This window comes from Acanthochromis polyacanthus, chromosome 22 (genome assembly GCF_021347895.1).
Source record: "Acanthochromis polyacanthus isolate Apoly-LR-REF ecotype Palm Island chromosome 22, KAUST_Apoly_ChrSc, whole genome shotgun sequence".
NCBI lineage: Eukaryota > Metazoa > Chordata > Actinopteri > Pomacentridae > Acanthochromis > Acanthochromis polyacanthus.
Window position 1 is genome coordinate 7,102,608 of NC_067134.1, and position 23,294 is coordinate 7,125,901.

Sequence of the window (23,294 nt, forward strand, 5' to 3'; positions counted from 1 at the left end):
CTGTGTCACATCCAGCTGGTTCCTCCAGAGCCAGAGAACTTCTGAGAACATTCAAACATCTCAAGTCCATCAGGACTACAACTTGTTTAAAAACCTTTATTGTGTTTGTGAAAATACAAAAAACAAACATGTACAAGTTGTTTTGTTGAACTTATTGTGAATATTATTATGATTATAATTATATTGTTGTTTATTGTTGCTCTTGCTGTATGCTGTGTGCTGCTGTAACATGGGAAATGTCCCCGGACACGGGGAGTAATAAAGGATTATCTTATCTTATCTTATAGATTCAACACAGCTAATGAGTTCAGGAGGTTTCTGTAGACAGGAAATGAGGGTTTTACAACTTCCTGTTTCAGGTTTCCATCAGTTCCTCTGTTGACTTTCAGTCCTCAACGTCGGACCGTTCTGGACGAGTTTAGGTCATGTCAGACCTCTTTGAGTCGTTTAGATCCAGTCTTTGGGTCGTTTCAGATCTTTTCGAGTCATTTAGGTCCAGTCTTTGGGTCGTTTCAGACCCTTTCGAGCCTACCCGTCTCCCACAGGTGCTGGTTCTGGTTCCGTCTCTTTGGGTCCATCCTCCGGACCACATTTCTGGGTTCCTTCCTGCCCCCTGCCCAGTGCTTTCTGCCCCTCCACCTCCTTGTAGTACCCCTCCCGGTGCAACTGTCGGCGGACGGTCCGGGCCGACACCGCGAGGTTCCGCCCGGCATTGAGGTTCTGGGTGACCTGGGCCAGCGTGGCGCTGCGGTTCTGCTTCACGAACTGGACCAGAGCGCGAGCGTCACGGTCGTCCAGCGTCCGCTGCCGGCCGCAGTTCCCGACCCGGCTGACCGACGTCTTCCCCGTCGCCCTGAATGCCGACGTCACCTTGGCAACGGTTCCTATGGAGACACCGACCAGCTGTGCTGTCCTGGTGACCGACGCTCCGGCCATCCGGGCCCCGACGATGAAGCCTCGCTCAAAGTCACTCAGGTCTCGGCCCCGCACCATCTGGACCCTGGACCCCAGACCAGAACCAGAACAGAACAGACCAGAACCAGGACCTGAACCTGTAACTAGATCCAGCCCAGAAACAGGAACGACCAGAGCCAGGACCTGAACCTGCAACAAGATCCACACCAGAACCAGGACCTGAAGCAAGATCCAGACAAGAACCGACCAGAACCAGGACCTGAACCTGCAACAAGATCCAGACCAGCTGTTATTTCATTAGTTTCAGTTCACTTTGTCGGATTTGGAGTAATTTAACAAGAAAACAAGAACATTTGGGCAATGTTTCTGTCAGTTTGGACAAGTTTCGCATTACTTGGGGTATTGATTATAATTCTGGATCCATTTTTGACACATTTTTGTCATCAAACTGTCAATTTGAAGACCTTTAAGGAAATTTTACACATTTAATGACTCATTTTAGTCAATTTTTTTGTTAAAATTTTAACAATTTCAATCAGATTTTATTCATTTAGGACAACTTCCTGTCCTTTAGGTCGAGTTTCAAGATATTTGAGACAAGTCATTCTGATCATTTCAAGAGATTCCGGAGATGTTCTAAGAGACTACAAACCTGAAAGCTGCAGTAGACGCTGTCCGACCGCCGGCTGTTCTTCAGGACGACGGAGGAGTTTTCTTCATCATCAGGAAACTGAAGATCTGCTTCAGACGACGTCTTGGTCCTCAGATGTTCTCAGCTCCACCAGACTCTGGACGTCACACAGAACGACTGTCAGAGGATAAAAAAACTCCAGAAAAGTCTAAAATATTGACGTTATTTTCCACTTTAACGGAGTCACATCAGCCTAACAAACATCCACTCAGCTTGAGGACGTCAACCCTTTAAATAGCAGCTTGTCCATGAAAAAAGAGATATTTTAGTTCACACATTAATTATTTTAAATCTAAACGTTCCTTACTGAAGCACACTCTGCTGTCTAATGAAAAGAATGAACAATTTTAGGGCAAATTTGAAAAACAGTTAAAAATTATTAGTTTAACAGGTTTCATCAGAAATGTTCCAACTTGAAGGAACTTTTTATTTACACTTTATTCCTGATGCATTCTGGGAACAATAATAAAAATAAAAAACACACATTTAATAAATGTAATATTAATTTCCTGAACAATTTAATATTGTTTTATTCTTGATGGATATTTCTCTCTTCTTTTACATTTTGTGGATATTTTTAGAACATTGTGGTGATACTTTCATGGCTCTTCTTAACCTTTGTTGGAAATTTTATTTTCTAAAATATTATATATTATATATATTATATTATATATTTGGTCACTCTTAAAAATATTTCTTGAAAATGTCTTTATAATAATAATTTAATAAATAATTTCATTCATATTTTTGTTAATTTTTCTTTTCTATTTTACATTTTATGTATATTTTTAACCTTTTTATTAATGTTTTACTTAAGTTTGTTAATAATTAGTAATGATTTCGTTATAAAAATAATATCAAAAATATTTTTCTTAATGATTGTTGAATTTTTTTCTTTTTTCATTTTATTTATATTTTTTGACCCTTTATTAATATTTTACTTACTCTTGTTAATACGTATTCAATATTTCTATATATTAATAATTTCTTTAATATTTTTCATGATGTTTGTTGATTTTACTTTCATTTTATATGTACATTTTTTTTTTTTTAAATTATTTTCTTCCTCTTCTTAATATTTATTGAATATTTCGTTGTAATAATATTATTAATATTTTTCTGAATGTTTGCTGGATGCATTCTGGGAACTAAAAACAAAAATAAAAATATACACATCATTAATAAATGTTATATTAACGCATTACAACATAAACTAACCGGATTATTCCTCCTGAAACTCCTCTGGTTCTACTCTCTCCTCTTCCGGATCCTCTCTCTCTCTTCTCCCGGCTCTGCTCTCTACTTTCCCGGCTCCTCTCTCCTCCCGGCTCCTCCCTCCGGTGCAGCCGTCGGCTCCTCCTCCAGACGGACGTCGGGCTTGGGTCGTCCCAGTCGGTTCGGGTCGTCCCGGTCCGGTTCGCGGATAAAATCACTGGAACCTAAAACGGTTCTGAGATGGCTGCCGGATGTTTGCTGCGAGCCGAGCAACCCATTGCACATGCGCATTAGTGTTTACCACACTTTGTTTCCCGCCCTCCGCTTCTGTTTCCGGTGAGGCTGCCGGCTGCTGTCACCATGGTAACCGTGAGGCGGAAGCGTGGACAGAGAAAGAAATATTCAATAAATATTAACAAGAAAAGGTAAGAAAAACATTAATAAAAAGTTTAGAAATACAAATAAAAGGTCAAACAATACATATTTATAAATGTTAAAAATTAGCTACAAAATCATTCACAAAATGTTTTGAAAAATTTAAAGGAACTGTAAAAAATGTATATATGAATAAATGTTCAACAAAAATGAACAACTTGAAGAAAAATATCAAGGAAAATATTGCGAAGAAATATTCAATAAATATGAACAAGAATAAGAAAAATGTTAATAAAAATTACAAAAAACATAAATAAAACGTTTAAAAATGTAAAAATGTAACAAAAAGTTAAAAAAAAACATCAACAAAATGTTTAAAAAATCCCAATAAAATGAAAAACATATAAATAAATGTCCAATTAAGATTAACAAGTGGAAGAAAAATACTAAGAAAATTGTTATTACTTTTACATAGAAATATTCAGCAGATATTAATGACAATGAAAAAAATATTAACAAATGTTAAAAATGTAAATAAAATGTAAAATGAAAAAAATTCCAGCAAACATTCAGAAATATATGAATGATATCGTTATAATAAAGAAATATTCAATAAATATTCACACTGGTAAGAAAAAAATATTACTATTCGAAAATATAAATAAAATATTTAGAAAATAAAATATCCAACAAAGATCAAGAAAAGCCATTAAACTGTTAGAACAATATTCTAAAAATGTTTACAAAATTCAAAGAAGACAGAAAAATATCTATGAAGTATGAACAAGATGTAAAAAATAGACCAAAAATCTATGGAATAAATTTCCTATCATAATTCAAGAGCATTTTAAATTGATTTGAGGGCAGCATTTATCGATTTCATTCTCAGATTTTGTGACATTGTCTCTCAGAACTCTGCTCTCGCACTCAAATTTCCTCTGCACGTGTTCAAACTGTGTCCTCGCACTCGGTTACGATGCTGCTCGTGCAGATTTCCTGCGCTCAAACTCAAACTCTTCCTCTTGCTCTCATGGAACTTCTGCTCACGGATCTCTGCTCTGCTCTCGGATTTTTTGTGCATCAACGCTGTCAACCAAGAGCAGGCCGGCTAGCTAACCAATCACATTATCCCTGTTTGTATACGGGTGCATTCGCTGTTTTTCCGAGGAGCGTCGCATACGGGCGGGCACTCTTTCAACAGGTTTTATCCACTCCCTACCTCCAGGGCTGTAATAAATGTGATTTCTTTTATTTTTTGACCACTGTTGGAATAAAATATCATTCAATACATACAACAGCGTCCGAGCTTCTCATTAAAACGGCTATTTGTATAATAATAGCGGCATCGAACGCTGCTCTTTGAGGTGTGCTGGTGGAGAAAACAATGTCACCATCCTGAAGCTAGCGGGACTACATACTTGATACTTCACACAGCAGCAGCAGAGGTGCAGATGTTGAAGCTGAGAAAGTTTGGAGGTTTCCACTTCTTGCATTGCCAAAATAGTAGAGAGTCATATTTTGTTAAGTGACCCAACAAAATCTGACTCCAGATTTTATTTCATATCATACAATCTGCACAGTTAACTCAATCTGCATATTTCTGTTAAAGTCCTAGTTTTGAAACAGTCTCCCTGTTCTTAATCTGCCATACTGTGATCATTCAGCCCCTTATTTTATTATTCTGTTCTTACAGACTGTAATTTACTAGGTTTTTTAAATTAAAAAAAATTTGTTCCAGCAAATATTAACAAGTGTAAGAAGACTATCAATAAAATGTTTAAAAAAAACATTTGAAAAAAATATGTAAAAACATTAACAAACTGTTCCATAAATATTCTTAAAATCAAATAAAAATCACAACAATATATTTGTGTTTATTGTGTTCCTGTGGTTGCTCTGCAGCGTTCTGGTGTCTTAATGTTTTGTTCTGGAAGGTTCTTCCTCTGTGATCCTGCAGGGGGCAGCAGCACAAACAGGAAGTGAGAAACCTTCATCTGCTGGAAATCAACTGCAAGGTTCAGCTGCTCGTAAGTTTACTTTGTTTACTCATTCTTTTTATTTAAATGTACTCTTAGTGTGTCACATTAGGTTCATTTTAAGTAGTTTTGTGTTTTTTTAATTAATTTTGGTCATTTTATGTCACACTGGGTTCATTTTAACGTTGGTTTCATGTTTTTCTGTGGTGACTTGTACTCAAATTTGCTCATTTATTGTATTAGCCTCATTTTAAGTGTTTTATGGTTGTTCTGAATCTCATTTTGGTCATTTTCCATCTTTTTGTAGTTATTAGTATTAAAATGTGGTCATTTAGAATCACATTATGCTCCTTTTAAGTGTTTTTAAGTTTATTTTGAACACAGTGGCCATTTTTCATCATTTTGTAGTTAGTTATATTTGGTAATTTAGAACCACATTATGGTAATTTTAAGTGTTTTTGTGGTTGTTTTGTGTTTGATTTTAGTCATTCTATATCACACTGTTTTCATTTTAACTTACTTTTGGTCATTTCATGTTTTTCTGTGGTTATTTGTCTTTAAATTTACTCATTTGGTGTCATATTATGGTAATGTTAGGTATTTCTGTGGTTGTTTTGAGTCTCATTTTGGTCGTTTTCCATTTTTTGTAGTTATTTGTTAGTCTGGGAATACCCAGACTGCCTGTGCACTCATTGTCATTTCGTTTACTAGGCAGTCTGGCGACCTGGGGTTGAATTTGTCCCTGAGTCAGGGATCCAATCACAGGACGGGGAGGGACAGTTAGACGATGACGCACACTAAGCGACTACGCGCAATGCATGATGGGTTGTTTGAGAAGAAGCGTTACCTTTGTTGTCGTGTTTCCGAAGGAACAAGCTAGTGGACTCGGTGGGTTTGGGCAGGTCTTTTTCAAAGTCCTCGGTGTCTTGGACGGGGTGGGTTCACGTTGTCTTTTCGATACGCTGCTTAACCGGACGTTCTCTTCCCATTGCCTGAATAAAGGAAAGTCTTTTTCAAGCCGACCGAGTGTGGAGGTGCAGCGCTGGCAGCATCTGTTTGACTGCTCCGGCTCCGGGGTGACTATCAGGTCCATCATCGCTAACCTATCTGATATGGTCGGCGTTGTTTTTGACACAAACATATCTGTGGAGTGTGCATAAACACGGGGTCCACTTTCCCTCATGTTTACTTTACATAAACGGCAAGAATCGTCCGGCGACATGGCGAAAGAAGCAAACACATGAGCAAACACAGCAATGATTCTTTTTCGTGGTGCTGCCGTCGCTCTGCATTTACGTCAGCGGCTAGCAGTGACACGATTGGCTGTGAGCTTCAACTGCCCCAGACTGACTGACATATGCAGCGCCCAATCAACGGCTGTGGAAAATTTTAAACTGCTCCACCCCTACAAGAAAATGAATAGCAGGTACCCAGCCTGTATCTCACTTGAGATTCAGGCTGGTGGTAGCCAGCCTAGTTATTTGTATCGAAATGTGGTCATTTAGTGTCACATTATGCTCATTATTACGCCTCATTTTGGTGATTTTATGTGTTTTTATGGTCATTTGTATTGAAAGTCGGTCATTTAGTGTCACATTATAGTAATTTTATGTATATATGAGGGTGTTTTTGTCTCATTTTAGCAATTTTACGTCCTTTTGTGTCTCATTTAGTTCATTTCTGTATTTTTGTGGTTTTTATTCTGATTCTACGGTGGAACGCTGCAGACGTGGTTCCTGAGTGGAATAAAGAGACGAGCTGCAGCTCCTCAGCTCTGTGAGTTTATGTTTGGACACGTTTCCCCCTTTGACAAACTCTGATTCACTATCAGACACGCTGCTGTTTGCATTCCTGTGATTTTTATGAGTTCTCTGTTTACAGCCGCAGGGACCAAAGTCCTGCAGAGAACATGAAGGAACCAAACATCTGAGCCTGAAGAGGGGGAGGAGCCTGAAGGAAAAGTCAAGGGAACGTCCAGGAAACATTCAGGTAACATCCAGGAAACATTCAGCTCCAATAAACACGGACCAAAGTGGACTTTTTGACAAAAACCCGCACAGGGCGTTCTGCTTTAATTCTAATATTTACAAGATTTATTTATTACGTTTTATTAAATCTAAAACAGTTGAGAACATTTTATTTAGTGATCTCTGATTGTGCTGTGATCTCAGATTATTTACTGTTTTATATTCAGCTGCGTTGTCACAACATGTAAATAAACACGTTTTTATAAATGCTGATTGGTAATGTAGCCGAAAGAGGACACAAGCCAGTGTCTTATTGTGCCGGTCCCAAGCCCAGATAAATACAGAGGGTTGTGGTAGGAAGGGCATCCGACATAAAACTTTGGCCAAATCTAACATGTGAATCAAATGTATGACTTCCATACCGGATCGGTCGAGGCCCGGGTTAAGAACGACTGCCATCGGTGCTGTCGACCTGCAGGGTGCCGGTGGAAAATGGACGACTGTTGGTCGAAGAAGGAGGGGAGGAAGGTGTGTTATGCAGAGGACAGGGTTAGATGGAGGCAATTGATTCGCTGTGGCGACCCCTGAAGGGAAAAGCCGAAAGGAAAAGAAGATAAATGCTGATTGTTCAGGAAGCACTTTGAAAATATGAACTTTTATTGTGAAATATTTGTGGTTTACAGTAAAATAACTTTAAATGTCAATAATTAACGGATTATGTCTGCTCATGTTTAACATCCTGGCTCATATGTAGACACTAGACTGTAGTTAACATAAATTAAAGATTAAAAACAAACAAAAAACCTTCATCGTTAAAAAGAGGAAGTTCCACACTGGAGCGACGTCATTTCCGCAAGTTTAACCACGAGTTCATGTTCGTAGATTTCTGAAAAAGTCTCATTAAAATATGAAATATGAAGGTTTAAATGACTCCTGGAGAAGGAGGAGGAGATGGAGGAGCCACATTGGGAGGTCAGTGCTCACACCGGGCGGACAGGACCGGAAACGGGCCGTTATCCGGTTAAAGTTAGCTAGCTTTGCGTAGCTGAAGCTAACTGTAGCTAACATCTAAAAGTTGGTGTTTTTTGAGTTAACGGCATAAAAATGAGCCAGAATCCGGTTTAACGAGCCTCCCGTTACCTCGGTTATCCGGTAATTGAACACCAGGTGGCTCCGTTACACATTTATTTCCGTTAGTTTTACTTTTGGGACACAAAAATCAGTTTTATAAGAGAATAAAACGTAAAAACAGACCAACAGGACCTCCCTGCTGGAGGATAATCAGGAATATTTCTTATTTCCAGGCCGCACATGGAGCTCTGGAGGATTACTGGGCCTGAAAACAGTGTAAAAACGTTTTCAGTAGTTTCCTGTTTCAGTTCTGTATTTAAAGTTTTCTGTCGGTTCCTCATGATAAAATTGGATCTGTGGTTTGGTTTAAATCAGGAAGATGAAGTGGATTCATGTGTCTGTGTTACAGATGAGGCTTTATTAGTCAGTTTAGTTCCATCACTAGACTGTAGACATAATTAACAGACAGGAAATGTAAAACATGTCACTGATAAACCTGTCATAAATGTAATAGAATGTGTTTCTTTGCAGTCTCACCCTTTGGATGCTGATCTGGTGTTTAAATAACGGTGAGAATTCATTTAGTTTCCTTTGTTGACCCTGTAATAGAACCTCCTAGAACCCCTCCTTCTCTACCTGTTAGTCTGTTCCTCTGTTAGCTGTGATGTGATCTACTCCAGAGCTCTTATCTTTTAGTGTGTGTGTGTGTGTGTGTGTGTGTGTGTGTGTGTGTGTGTGTGTGTGTGTGTGTGTCCATCATGTATTTAACCCTTCAGACCCTGAGGTTAATATTCTCTCTGTATTCAGGTCATCACTCACACATTAAATACATAATAAGTGGTTTTTAGCATTAGTATTATAATACTCATCTGTTCCAGTGTTCAGCTGAAACAAATGAATCCTGACAGGCTTACCTGCAGACAGGCTTACCTGCAGACAGGCTTACCTGCAGACAGGCTTACCTGCAGACAGGCTTACCTGCAGACAGGCTTCATCTACGTCTGCAGTTGTCCTCAGAGTGTCACCTGACATGTTAATGACGTGTTGATGGCGTGTTGATTACGTGTGATGAAGCGTTGATGTCATTGTGATGGTGTGTTGATGGCGTCTTTTTTGACGTGTGATGGCGTTGACCATTGAGTCCTCTGAGGTTGTACTAAAGATAACTCTCTTTCCTGTCAGCGGTGTGTGGGTTGGATGTAGAAGGTTCCGTCGGTGGAACCGTGGTTCTCCCCTGCATCTACAGCGACCCTCTTCCCCCCACCTTCTCCGTCTACTGGAGGGACAAAGACGACCTGAGCGTCCTGGACATCGTCAAGAGCTCAGAGAATAAAACGTCTCAGCACCAGAGGTTCAGACAACGAGTGTCCAGCTTCCCCCAGCTCTACCGCGATGGGAACTTCTCCGTGGAGATGAAGGAACTGAAACTAGAGGACCAGGGGCCCTACGAGTGTGAGGTCCTCGGAGCCCAGTTCAAGAGGAAGGTCACTCTGAAGGTCTCTGGTGAGTCCAGAACCAGTAACCAGATCTCTATTGAACCAGTAGATCTCTATAGAACCAGTAGACCTCTATAGAACCAGTAACCAGACCTCTATCGAACCAGTAGACCTCTATAGGGACGGTGCAATACTCTGGACATTTGTTTTTGTTGTAATAAGGTAGACGAGCTGCTGTTGTCCTTTGCGAATGTATGTGTTTTTCTCTTCTTTTCATCAGATGTGAGCCCAAGACAAATTTCCCCAAGGGGACAATAAAGTTGATCCTTATCCTTATCCTTATCCTTATAGAACCAGTAACCAGATCTCTATCGAACCAGTAGACCTCTTTAGAACCAGTAACCTGGGGCCTCATTTATAAAACATTGCGTAGGATCCATACTAAAAGTTTGCGTACGCCGAAAATCTGAAATGGGCGTATGCCCTTCACCCCTGATTTATAAAACTGTGCATAAGCACAGCTGTATGCAATTCCTTTATAATCACACACCAGCTGGAAGATTGCACAGGTGGATCCACCTCACATTCCGCCCACAACACACCCACATTTTACCATGAATGGTCAATGCAAAGTAACTCATGAATGTATCTGTATATAAATAAGCTGCTGATCCACGGCATTTTACGCAGCGCCCCCTGCAGTCTGTTCACTGCTGTGCATCAGGATGAATGAATCATGTGTTGACCCAGGCCACCCTGACACTAAATTTGTTATGATCATGTCCGATGTACAAATAATTTGTACACTGATTGAATGTACATTTTTTTCGGTTCACATAGACAAATTCATCTTCACTCGGAGCCCTTACAGCAGCATGAGTGCAGTCAGTTACGCCGATTACATTTGGGAAACCGGACATCGCTGCAAATTGCCGTTTAATGTTTGCCTGTTCACCCACAGTGTAAGGAAACCTGATGTACTGACTGGTCATGTTTATAATGTCATCCTAAACAGCTGGCATTATTGAGGGATGGTTGTGATATCCAGACCTAAAGGACATCATTTAACTGTATATCAGACCCAGATAGGATTTAGACAACAAATGTAACCTCATATATTCTTCATATTAAACACATACCTGTCGGCCACTTAACGCTGGAAGGAGCTGGTGTCTCCAGAAACCCCCGAGTCGTCAGCTCCTGTGTCTGTACCGGGATGGCGTGGTTTGGGCGGGGGGGTCTGTCTAAGACAGCCCAGTTCAGCACATAGATCCAAGAGTACTGCTCTAGGGAATCTGAATCGGCTTATTAGTCAGTCATCATCATGGGCAAATCCCCGTAAACCCTAAAATCTCTCTCCATTCTTAACGTGATCTTCCAGCAATGCCAGCCCATCCATTGTGCCACATTACACACGGCTGTCACCCGCTATTTATCCACTTGATCAGCGATTGGACTGATTGTCACATGACTTTTCCAAATTAATAATCAATCAGTGCCACTCACCGCTCTATATCATTTGAAGATGTTTGATATATGAACATAGTTCTGCAAATACAGTCGTAGGCCGAATGACGCACTATATGAACATCTACAACAATGAGGGTTTATGATTATCCGGCTCTACAAGTCTAATATGTGATAACAATAAAGGTTTGAGATCAATCTGGTTTCAATTCACCACTTCACCGTCCAGCACTGCCGTTCCCTCTGTCTCCAAAATGTGCGTAAACAAGCATCAAAGTTGGTGCACCGGTGCACACATTCTCACTCCAAGTTTGTTTTTAGAAATCACAACGTACACAGCGTACGCCACTTTCTACGCAAAGGTTGTGATTTACGCCACTTTCTAGCCCTGTTTTGTGCGTAAGCAAGCTTTATAAATGAGGCCCCAGACCTCTATAGAACCAGTAGACTTCTATAGAAAGTGTCTTTTTGTGGTCCTAAAGGTGTTCCAAAGGTGTCTCTTTGTGTTCTAAAACAGGGCTCCAGACTACCTTTTTTCCTAGGAGCACAGTGGCCCCTAACTTAAAATTTTAGGAGCGCAAGCAGAAAATTTAGGAGCGCACACAAAAATCGACTTGCAAAGTAAATATTCACATTTCCTCTCATTTTCACTGTATTACTGATAAATACTTGCTCAGTAAATGTGGAAACTATGTTTTCAATTTACATTTTACAGCACTTGACAACATAACTAGAAAAGCACTCAGAGCGCAGTGTTCCGCCAAGGCTGCTCAGTTGATGTATAATTTCCGTTGGATGAAATCTGTAATAAAAAAGACCTTGTGCTGAGTACAGGCATGTGTTATGCACGTGCACGTTATGAATTTATACCAAATCACGTGTAAATTACTCTTATAAAGGTCTGCTGATCAGTTCATCACTTTTTGCAAGCCTTTGTTTTGCTTGTGTTAAAATAACTGTTCTCTCCAGGCTTTTATTTTGAAGGCGTATTTTTAATGCTACGGGCTTTTATTTTGTGACCAATTCAGCGGCACAGGAAGTGTTTCTCTAAGAAGAGGTTTCTTGACATGACGAAGACGCTGCTGAAAAGTCCGAAAATTCACGTAAAGACAAAAGAAAACTTTTCCACGCTTTTGCTGTCTAGCAAAGGATGTGTCTGAACTTGTAAGCAGCTGGAATGGAGACAAAAAAGGAGTGAAGGACAGGAAGGTGAATTTGTGTTCAAAATAAGGTTGAACGTAAATGAAGGCTTTGTGAAACATCAGGAGCTTCACTGTCATTCGCCCCCCGCTCTCACTCTCGCTCGCCTTCTTCTTCTTTGGTGTTCGTCTCCTTTCTTCTTCTTTTGGAGTTAATGTCGGTTGTTAAACAGCTCAGTTGCTCATTACTGTCTACTGGGCTGAAGTGTGGAGCAGAAGTTTGTCAGCAACAAAAATTACTCAATATTAATTTTTAAAAAAAGAATTGGCAAATTTACTGGTCGCACATGCGCGAGTAGATGAAAAATTTACTCGCACTCGCATAAATTTTGGTCGCAAAATTCGACCATTTAGTCGCAGTCTGGAGCCCTGTAAAGGTGTGTCTTTGTGTTCTAAAATTGTTCTAAATGTGTCTCTTTGTGTTCTAAAGGTGTTTCTTTTTGTTCTAAATCTGACTCTTTGCATTCTAAAGGTGTCTGTTTGTGTTCCAAGTGTTCTAAGGGTGTCTTTTTGTGTTCTTAATGTCTTCTAAATGTGTTCTAAGGGTCTCTCTTTGTGTTCCAGATGTTCAAAAGGTGTCTCCGACTCGTCCGTCTAATGCTGCAGCTGATTGGTCGACCCGCCCTCTGACGCTGATCTCTGCTCTACTGGTGTCAGGTTTAAATTTGTTCTAACAGCTCCTTATATGGTCTCATTTATCATCCAATCAGAGGACAGAACAACAATCACCCGCCTGTCACAGGAGTAGATAGTCACCTGTAGCTCCACCTTCATAGCTCCATAAACTCACCTGGATGCTTCCTGTAGTTTCAGATTAGTCATCAATCCGGTGATCAATCAGCTGATCAGTCAGTTTGACGAACTGTTTCATAAAGACGTCTAAATTCTTCGAGAATATTTCCTGGTTCCTTCTAACAGGAACCCGAAGAACCTCTGATCAACATGTTCCACCTTCTAGAGATCAATTGATATCTAGAAAGTGGAATGTGTTGATCCCAAAAATATTCCACCCTGAGAGTCCGATTACCATCTTTAGAACAGATCTAAGGTCTCGTTTAAAGTATTTCGTGGCATGGTGTTCGTCAGGGTTCTAACCTGCATCCTCTGTGGTTTGGATTCTTTGTGTTTTTTAACTTCATAGCAAGTCTGAAGAACTTCCAGAGGACTGAAACGAACCTAAGAGGATCCAGGTTAGAACCCTGAGGAACACCATGGGATGGTAACTGTGTCTGTTGGTAGTTAGACTCTTAGAGGTTCTGATGTTTTTAAGGAGGTTCTGATCATTTCTCTGTGATGTCCTGATGTTTGTGATTAATAAACACCTGTGGTCAGGTTCAGTCAGAACCAGGCCAAACTAGTCTGGAACTGAGTCCGACAGTATTCGTTTGTGTTTTATAACAAGTCTGAGGTTCTTCCAGAGGATTGAAACTGTCCGACTCAGTTCCAGACGAGTTTGGTCTGGTTCTGACTGAACCTGTTGGTTATTCATCAGAAACATCAGAATGTCACAGAGAAATGATCAGAACCTCCTTAAAAACCTTAAACACCTGGAAAGCATCAGAATGTAAAAGTTTAATTACCAACAAAGACAGGTTGATCTTCATTAGAACAGAAATAAAGTCAAGTTTACAGTTTTTCTGGCGTGGTGTTCCTCAGGGTTCTAACTTGGATCCTGTTTGGTTTCCATTAATGAGACTTTAATCTCGTAACCTAATTAAATAGAGTCAAATAACTTTGAGGTCTTCTAAAATACTTTTCAACATCATTTCAAGAGTTTCATTTTACAGAAATGAGTGCCAGTTTGTTGTATTTGAGTTTTACGTCGTTCTAACTTGGATCCTCTTTGGCTGCGTTCTTTGTGTTTTTGAGCTTTATAGTGAGTCTGAGGTTCTTCCAGAGGATTGAAACTGTCGGACTCAGTTCCAGATTAGTTTGATCTGGTTCTGACTGAATCTGTTGGTTATTAATTGTTAAATTATCTTGATAGAATCACTTTAAAACAGGAACCGCCATAAAACCTAATCAGATCTGAGACGCGTTGGAACCTGGAGAACGTTTAGGTTCTCTATCAGCTGCACTTATTTAGTGGAACTATTTAGTGTCTTTTTCTGCTCAACAAACAAATTAAGCTGTATTTATTCTATTTATTAATCTGCAGAAAACCAACAGACAAGGTGAAAACAATGCTTTTACAACGTTAGCGCATGTGTTGTTTGTAGTCAGTAAAAGCTTTAAGTTTACTTGTTTTATACATGACTTTAGCACCTTTAATGCTCTAGCTGCTACTACATGAAGAACGTTTCTAACTTGTTCTATGCTGCGATGTTAATATTAATATGTTTATTGATCTGCTGATTTTTTTGATCGCTGGAGGAAGTTTATCAGTTTGAATGAGAACCGATCGGTCGACTGACAGAAAAATAACCTGATTAGCTGCATGTTTGGACGATTATCAACCAGAAATAGAGAAAACCTCGTTACTGATTAACAACGTTAAAGAAAACCATGATTAATGATGTGAAGGTTTCCTGGTTTCCTTCTTCTCCAACAGTAAAATGAAGGTTTTTGGACAAATCAACGAGTCGATGCTTCGGTTTTACGTTGTTTAAATGTGAGTTTTTCTTGGTGTCCCACTGGGTTCTAACCTGGATCCTCTTTGGTTTCCATTAATGAAACCTTCTAATTAAACAGTTTAGAACAACTGTTAGGTCTTCTAAAAGAAGCGTCAACATCACTACAAGAAGTTTCCTTTATTTTCTTTGTTTATCGCGGCATGTTGCTATCATGTGGTCAAATCAGAACATTTACAAAACCGTTTCATGTTTGACGCACCAACAGAAACCTAGAACCAGGATTATTAAGGTGTTGCTGCCCTCTACTGGATCTGCAGCACATTACAGGATGATTCAACTCCACCTGAACTCTTCTATGGATTTTATCAACAAAAAGCACTTTACAGTCAGTTTGGTTTGTTCTGATTGGACCAACAGGAGGCGCTGCAGCATCCGTTTGGATCCTTTTATCTCTGGTTTAATCAATTAAACGAGGTTTCCAGTCCACTGATCAGCTCTGGAGGAAGGCGATTAGTGATTGATTCTAAGGGGAAATGTTGTCAAGTTTGTTCTGAAATAAAACCTGAACTTCAGCTTCTGTTGTTGAGTTTTTTTCTGCAGTAGCAACATTCAGCCACCGGGTGGAGCCACTGAAACAAATAATACACTTAAAAAAACCTGAATATCTGTCATCAAGGGACCAAAAAATAGATTAAAACAGAATAAATATTACATAATAAAATTTATTATATAAATTAAATGATTGAATATACATAATATTAATAATAAATTCTACATTAACAACTTAAATTGTCGATATTTTTAAGACCTGCAAACTCTGAAAGCTTTGAGTGAAACTCCAGGAACCTCTGATGAGTGTTTTTCAGATTATTTAACAAAATACAAGTCAGATTTATTCATTTACTTTTCATAACACGTGTATTTGTCTTAAAAGAGAATAAGGTTTTTTTTTTTTAAATTTCTGATAAACTGAAATTTAAATATTTTAATGTTTTTATTTGAAGAATTTAGTTCATTTCTCGGCATTTTTTCAATGTTAAGTCTAATATTCAACATTTCTGTCAAATTTAAACTATATCATTTTCTGTTAATTATTGAAACTTAATGTTTTAAATCATTTGAATTTAAATGTTTTTATTAAATATTTATTGTATAAAAATATTGAAACTGATTTAGTTTAGTAAAACAGTCATTCTGAAGTAACTCGTACAAATCCAGGTTTATTTAGACAATATTTATAGTTTTGGCCTGTTTTCTTCTTTAAGGTTAACATACTTTACTGACTTTGGGTCACTTTACAAACCAGTAATTTAAAAAAAACAACCTTAAAAACATTTTTCCTGACAGTGTCGTCCTACTAACTCCAGCACTTATTTCATGACGCCGTTTTTAAACACAAGCTGACTTTAATTCGACACTGACCTGTTTTCACTGGAGTTTAAAGGTTTTACTGCATTAATATTCATGTTTTAACAGTTTTGTAACAAATAATACAGTTCACCAAATGTAAAATAAATCCAGACATATAGATCAGAAACACATGAACTAAAACCAGACAGATGAGTTTATTTTTCATTAAATAAAGTATAAATATTCACAGAGGAGCATTTTAAATGTTCAGATTTTTACTCAGTCCTTCACTGAGGCTTTTTCCGGGTCTAAAAAATGACTGTTCAGAGCAACAGGAAGTCAGAGGAAGAAGCTGAAACTCTGGACACTGCCTTCATCTTTGGTTTCCAGATGTGTCCTTGTTGTTCTGCCTCTAGAACAGGGCGCCCTCTTAGGGGCGGTCATGAGCATCGCTTTATTAAATGCTAACAGAATAAAAATATGTTAACCAATGAGGTGAAGGTCGTGTATGTTAGAACATTTAAACTCCCCAAGGTGGAAGGAAAAGGTACTACAGCTGATCGAAAAACAAGTTAATTTATCTGTTTAAAAATATATTCATCAATAACTCAGAAAAAGAAGGTCATGCATGTTAGAAAATGTTACGTAGATCAGCTGTAGTACCTGCTTGTTCCACCAGGTGGAAAAAGGACACACACGACTTTCTTCTTTGCTTTATTGGTGAATAAAGTTTTTAAACCGTTAAAAAAAAGGACTAGAAGAAGGTACGATAGCTGATGTACAACATGTTTTCATACATGCACGACCCCCTTCCTCCACCAGGTGGAACAACCAGGTACTGCAGCTGATGTACACCGCATTTTATGACATGTTTATCCCTCATCTTCCATTTCAATTTTTAACATGAAGTTAAATATTTATCCGTTTAAAAATATATCAGCCAGAAGAAGGAGAAGGTTGTGTGTGTTCATCAACTGTAGTACCTGGTTCTTCCACCTGGTGGATCACCCAGGTACTACAGCTGATTGCCTTTCATCCTTTGGTGAAATTGTCTATTCATCGATGAATCGTCATCGTTCATTCTTCTAAAAACTCTCTTCTGATTGATCTAGATCAAAGTTCTCCTCGTCTTTGTGGAATTTTCTTCTCAAAACGTCACTCCAGTTTCCTGTTCTTCAAGATCGATGTTTCCCAGCGACACCTGAACGCCTCGCTGTGATAAACAAGCAGCATTCCGTGGTTTAACGGTGTAACGTTCAGGACTGGAGCAGCTCCAGTCTGGACTCTGACGGAGCTTCAACCACTTCTCCGGACATGAACAACTCCTGGAACACAAAACGGTGATTTGAGCCACAGTTTTTTAACGACTCCGAGAACAAAGTTTAGAAACCAAATTATCTGGTTTAGTAGCGATTTAAAGTTCAAATAGGTCAGTTTGCTTGAGAAACACTTTAGAATTTCCTCACAAACTGATCAGCAGCTGCACTAACAATCGATGATCTGTTGACTTCCAGCATCTGAACTTTTATTTTTCTGATCAAATATCATTGTTACCTTATCGTAGATCACTCTGACGATCAGAGAGCAGCTTGGACACGTCGCCACCTCCTCACCGTTCTCCAGGTCCTCCTGAAAACACAACAGTCTGGCTTTTATTCTGGATTTTATTTTGGGATTTATTCTGATTTTATTATGGGTTTTATTCTAGGTTTTATTCTGACTTTATTCTGGATTTTATTTTGGGATTTATTCTGATTTTATTATGGGTTTTATTCTAGGTTTTATTCTGACTTAATTCTGGGTTCTATTCTGACTATTCTGGGTTTTATTCTGACATTATTCTGACTTTTTTTCTAGACTTTTTTCTAGGTTTTATTCTGACTTCATTCTGGGTTTATTCCGATTTTATTCTCGGTTTTATTCTAGATTTTATTTTGAGTTCATTCTGACTTTATTCTGGGTTTTATTCTGACTTAATTCTGGGTTTTATTCTATATTCTGAATAAATTCCAGCTATGGTGATCACCAGATATTAATGATTATTAGTCTCCATAATTAATATGGAACTGAGCAGGAATATTCTTGTTTCAGGTTAAATAAACACTAAAGATTCTAACAAAAGAAAATCAACCAAACTCCAGTAAAAAAAACAGTCAAACTTTATGTCACTGTCACGATTTTTTCTGGCAACTTTCCCGTCAAACCTTGAATAAAAACAGCCTCAGAGGTTTAACACAATAACACCAATAATCAAGTAATCTGAGCCGAATTATTCAGGACACTTAGAAGATTAAACTATTAAAACTTTTCTGTCCTCAACAATAAAACATCTCTTAAGACAATAAATTAAAATTAGCTGATTTCTAAACGAATGTTGCAGGTTTGAGTACAATGGTTAGTTTAATATAGTGTAATATGATACGATATAATAGTATTAGTATAATGATCAGGTAAATATTGTTGTAAATGACTGAGTGTAAAAAATTCAGCTTTTGTTTGTTTTGCTTTGAACCCTGTTTAATATTGGAACCAAACTACCATTAAAAAGTGAGAAATTTTAGGCCTTAAAGCTACGGTAACGTACACAAGAACATCGTAAAAATTGATTCAAAAGTGAAATATTTCCGTATGACTGATTTATATATCATTGCCGAATTAATCAGAAGGCTTCGTTGATTGATACCAGAGGTTGAAGTACTTCTGGAGGCTTTGTATTTGTGAAGATTCTAAAATAAGAGGATTTAAAACGGAGTTTGGTGAGTTAGCCGTTAGCTCTGAGTAATTCGGTACCTTCGTGATCGCGAATCTGTCCCCGCAGGGACACGGGAAGTGGAACGTCTCCGTGTCCTCGTCGTACTCAAAGTCCTCGATCTCCACCTCGTCGTGAAACACCGACATCCTCACCGACACACCTGCCAAAACCCGGCACACCTGAGCTGCTGCTGCTGCTGCTGCTAACGCGTGACGAGAGGCGCAGCCTGATGACGTCTAAAGCTGCCGCCTGATACCTGTGACGTAGTTCAGTGTTTTGTTTTCTGTCCGCAACTTTAAAAAGAAATAAACTCTAAAATAAAGAAAAAAATGAAGAAAAAAAGGTATAATAAAATAGAGCTCAGAGTTTTACTAAAGAACAGAAAAACGTTTCTTCAGTTCCAAAGCTCCAGCTGGAGTCCAGCAGGTGGGGCTGTGACACCATTGGATTTATTATTTTATTAATTAATAACAAAAATAATCACAATTTAATGAATAAAACATATAAATAAAATAAAAATATATAAAAAATAAAGCATAATAATTAAATTGAATGAAATTATTAGAAAAAGTTTAATATGAAAATATAATAATATAATATAATAAACGCTGAAATATTTTTAAAAATATAACAGACCTGTTTATTTGACTGAAAAAAATCAGTGTGGTTTTTATTTTTAACATTTTTATTTTAAATGTCATATATTTCATAAAACTGTTTTTATGTGTTCTTTTGTGATAAAGTGCTGCAACACTGCATCCACCCATCCTCTATACACCGCTTTATCCTCACTAGGGTCATGGGGGGTGCTGGAGTCTATCCCAGCTGACTCGGGTGAAGGCAGGGAACACCCTGGACAGGTCACCAGTCTGTCACAGGGCTACATATACAGACACACAATCACACTCACATTCACACCTTCGGACAATTTAGAGTAACCAATTAACCTCAGCATGTTTTTGGACTGTGGGAGGAAGCCGGAGTACCCGGAGAAAACCCACACATGCACAGGGAGAACATGCAAACTCCATGCAGAAAGATCCCAGGCCGGGATTTGAACCAGGATCTTCTTGCTGCAAGGCAAAAGTGCTAATCACTAGCCCACTGTGCAGCCCTGAAACACTGCAGTTTATTAATAAAGTTCTTCATCTGATGCAGTAGAACCTGTAGTTTATCTATAAAATACTCCATCTGAGTGTTTCTGCTGCTGCTGAAGCTGCCAGCTGAATGTTGTCCTGCGTCGCCGTGGAAACGTCAGCATCCTGTTTGGTGTCCGACTGAACAAAGGGGGTCTGTGGTTGACGCTGCGGGGGGCAGATGGGGGCAGATGGGGGGCTGTGGGCTTCAAATGGAGAGTCGGAACGGAGGGCATCCACAGCATCCTGTCTGCAGCTCAACGACATCCTGACCGCCTCACAGCGCCGCCTTGTTCCCGTCGGCCAATCACACCGCACAGGGAGGTGGTGGTGGTGGTGGTGGTGGTGGGGGGGGGGGGGGGGGGGGGGCAGGCTGCCTCCCGGCCGATCCAAGCGTCTTTGGCAGACGATGTCGGAGCGGGCGGACGGAGTCCTGCAGCTGCTGGCGGTGTCGGTGGCGGCGGCCGGCTGGCTGAGCGCTCTGGCTGCCACCCTGATGACCTCGTGGCTCACGCTGTCCACTGAGCTGCTGCCCAGCGAGACCTACCATCTGGGCCTGTGGGAGACCTGCGTGGTCCAGGACCTGGGGCTGCTGGAGTGCCGGCCCTACGACGGCCTGCTGGGCCTGCCGCCCGACATCAAGCTGGCCCGTGTCCTGATGTGCGGCTCTCTGGGCGCCGGGCTGCTGGCCGTCCTGCTGGCCATCCCCGGCCTCGGCCTGGTCAACGGCTGCTGGGGTCACGCCGGCCGGAAGACGGCTCTGAGGGCGGCGGGCGGCGTCCTGGTCCTGCTGGCCGGCGTGCTGGGCCTGGTCCCGGCGTCCTACGTGGCCCACCTCACCGTGCTGCGCTTCTTCGACCCATCGCTGCCCGACGTGGTTCCTCGCTGGGAGTTTGGAGACGCGCTGTTCTGTGGCTGGACGGGCGGTGTTCTGCAGCTGGTGGCCGGAGCGCTGCTGCTGGCGTCCTGCATGTGGCGCTGCAGTGGCCACGCCCACCGACTGCCTGTCGCCACGACGACCAGGAGCCACGGCAGCAGGATGGAGTACGTCTGAGGGGCAGCGGGGCGCCGGAAAACAACAAAAAACCGCTAAGAGACGCAAAAAAAAATGCTAAGAAAACACCAATGAAGGCCAGAAAACACAGAGGAACGCTGTTTCCGTAAACGACATTTCCGTAAGTGGCGTTTACGAAAGCAACATTTACATAAACACTGTTTACGTTTTTACGTAAATGTGTTTTACGTAAAAGTGTTTAAGTAAATGGTGTGTTTTCGTAAACGCCGTTTACGGAAATGGGGCTTCCACAAACGCCGTTTACTAAAAAATGCCGTTTCCGTTTTTACTTAAATGGCGTGTTTACGTAAATGCCGCTTGTCATAAACTGCATTTCCGTCAAAAAAAAGACGATTCCGTGAAGCAAAGTTTCCAGGAACTCTCAGGACGAACTGAAGAAAAACTGAGTTCAGTTTCTGTTGAACTTTTCTGTTTAAAACTCTGTTGTCCTAAATTTACAGCACCAAAAACTGTTGTTTCTTCGTCTGAAAAAAAATCAAAAAATTCAGCAAAAAAGAAAAAATATTTAAAGAAAATTCTTGTAAATAGTTTCAAAATATGAGTAAAAATCTTCCCAAAAAAATTCTAAAATTATCTAAAGTGATTACATGTATATCAGCATAACTGATCTATCTGTAGAATTCGCTGGATTTTGGTTGATTTTTTTGGGAAATGTTCTTAAAGAAACATGTTTTTAACATTTTTTCCACCCAAAAATGTTCAAAAATTTCAACAAAACGCTGAAAATGTGGACATAAAAATCTATATATTTTTCCACATTTTCAAACTTTAAACACAGAAAATAACCTCAGTTCTGCTCTTTGCTGCCGCATTTTAACAGAAAATTATTTTGTTTATAAAGTCTAGATTTTATAAAAACTCATTTGTTCTTTTTTGACTATAAAATTTCAGTTTTTATTGGATTTAAATTAAAATATGTAAAATTTATTCTCCCCTCATTTGGATCAATAATTATTTAAACTCATGTTTTACTTTTTATTGTAAAACTGAATGTTATGAACAGCAACTGATGTAAAGTTCCTTATTTTAGTGAATTTAAATGCTTATTTTACTTTTTTCTGGCACCTTTTTCGTGTTTTTATTTTTAATGTTTAAACCATTTGAGGTTTTCTGGATCTAAACTTTAGACAGAAATCTTCTTTCTAGGCTGAAGTTGAACACAAAGATAAAAGATTTAAATATTCAGACATCTTTTTAACGATCTTTAACATTTAATTTGAGCTCCTTTCTGTGTCTGAATTTCTCTTTAAATCATCGACGACATGAAAAAATGAATGGTTTGATCCAGAGAAAGTCAAATGGAGGAAACGTTTTTCAATCAGCTTTTATTTGTGAAGCCAAAGAGAACAAAGCTGCTGTTTCCTGTTTCCTCTTTTAATTACTTCCTGTTGAGCTTCTTCTGAATCTAAAGCATTTTATTCCGCTTTCTTGGTTTTCCTGGAACAAACTGAAGCTGTCTGGGTTTTTTGATGAATGTTTGTGAAGCTGCTGTTTGTTGAAATCACTGTTTGTTCAATCAGATTGGTTATTGATTACTGATTATCATAGAACTGAATGTGATCAGCAGGGAAATGTCAAATAAAGAGAATTCTACTGTCGGAACGTTTCATGTTTTTATTCAAGTTTCAAACTAATCAGTGAATTAAATATAAAAAAAATCTACACAGATATGACTTACATGTTTTAAAAATAAATCAAAATGATCATATAATAAATATTTCATATAAAACCAAATTATTTCTTTGTTGTCAGTTGAGGAAAACAGTTGAAGTTGAATAAATATTAAATAATATTAGATTTCAAACATAATTAAATTCATAACTGTTATAATAAATAAACACACTTTTGCAAAACATTTATGTCTTGTTGGTTGTAAAGAATTATTAAAATAAAATAACAAACAAATAAAGTAAATCTGTTGTGTTCAAATCAAATAAAGGAAACACTAAATAACTGAAAAATAATAAAAAAATAATAGATAAATGTTGTTATCAAAATAGATACTATCACAGGTACTACAGACAAGTGTAGTATCTGGTGTAGTACCTGTAGTAGTATCTGTAGTACTACCCAGGTACTTCAGCAGATACTACTGA

General features: G+C 39.0%; 4 protein-coding genes across 6 annotated transcripts in view; 2 read left to right on the plus strand and 2 right to left on the minus strand.

Annotated features, from left to right (window-relative positions):
- Positions 1 to 19,233, minus strand: part of LOC127530215 (diphthamide biosynthesis protein 3-like) — a 139,576-nt gene extending 120,343 nt beyond the window's left edge. The window contains exons 1-3 of one of the 2 annotated variants that reach the window (XR_007938951.1): positions 19,026 to 19,233; positions 17,790 to 17,864; positions 16,937 to 17,560 (exon numbers count right to left, since the gene is read on the minus strand). Coding sequence is in view for 1 of the 2 variants with exons in the window: in XM_051942033.1 (XP_051797993.1) it covers positions 17,492 to 17,560; positions 17,790 to 17,864; positions 19,026 to 19,133 (252 nt within the window). In the remaining variant the exon portion in view is untranslated. Of the gene's footprint in view, positions 1 to 16,431; positions 17,561 to 17,789; positions 17,865 to 19,025 lie in introns of those variants that run through there. The other variant, XM_051942033.1, reaches the window with a different exon arrangement.
- Positions 1 to 23,294, minus strand: part of LOC110946926 (cyclin-dependent kinase 15-like) — a 151,638-nt gene that overhangs the window by 100,002 nt on the left and 28,342 nt on the right.
- LOC127530214 (uncharacterized) lies at positions 5,160 to 18,265 on the plus strand. 2 transcript variants are annotated; one of them, XM_051942030.1, is made up of 8 exons: positions 5,160 to 5,223; positions 6,900 to 6,948; positions 7,054 to 7,161; positions 8,742 to 8,779; positions 9,393 to 9,713; positions 12,877 to 12,969; positions 17,348 to 17,575; positions 17,800 to 18,265. In XM_051942030.1, exons 4-7 carry the CDS (start codon positions 8,755 to 8,757, stop codon positions 17,452 to 17,454), a joined length of 546 nt encoding a protein of 181 aa, XP_051797990.1. In that variant the 5' UTR covers positions 5,160 to 5,223; positions 6,900 to 6,948; positions 7,054 to 7,161; positions 8,742 to 8,754; the 3' UTR covers positions 17,455 to 17,575; positions 17,800 to 18,265. The 2 variants fall into 2 exon arrangements, with proteins under 2 accessions (XP_051797990.1, XP_051797989.1); XM_051942029.1 differs by lacking the exons at positions 5,160 to 5,223; positions 6,900 to 6,948; positions 7,054 to 7,161 and adding an exon at positions 7,958 to 8,111.
- LOC127531823 (claudin-22-like) lies at positions 20,500 to 22,796 on the plus strand. The gene has a single exon (XM_051942026.1). It carries the CDS (start codon positions 20,533 to 20,535, stop codon positions 21,175 to 21,177), a length of 645 nt encoding a protein of 214 aa, XP_051797986.1. The 5' UTR covers positions 20,500 to 20,532; the 3' UTR covers positions 21,178 to 22,796.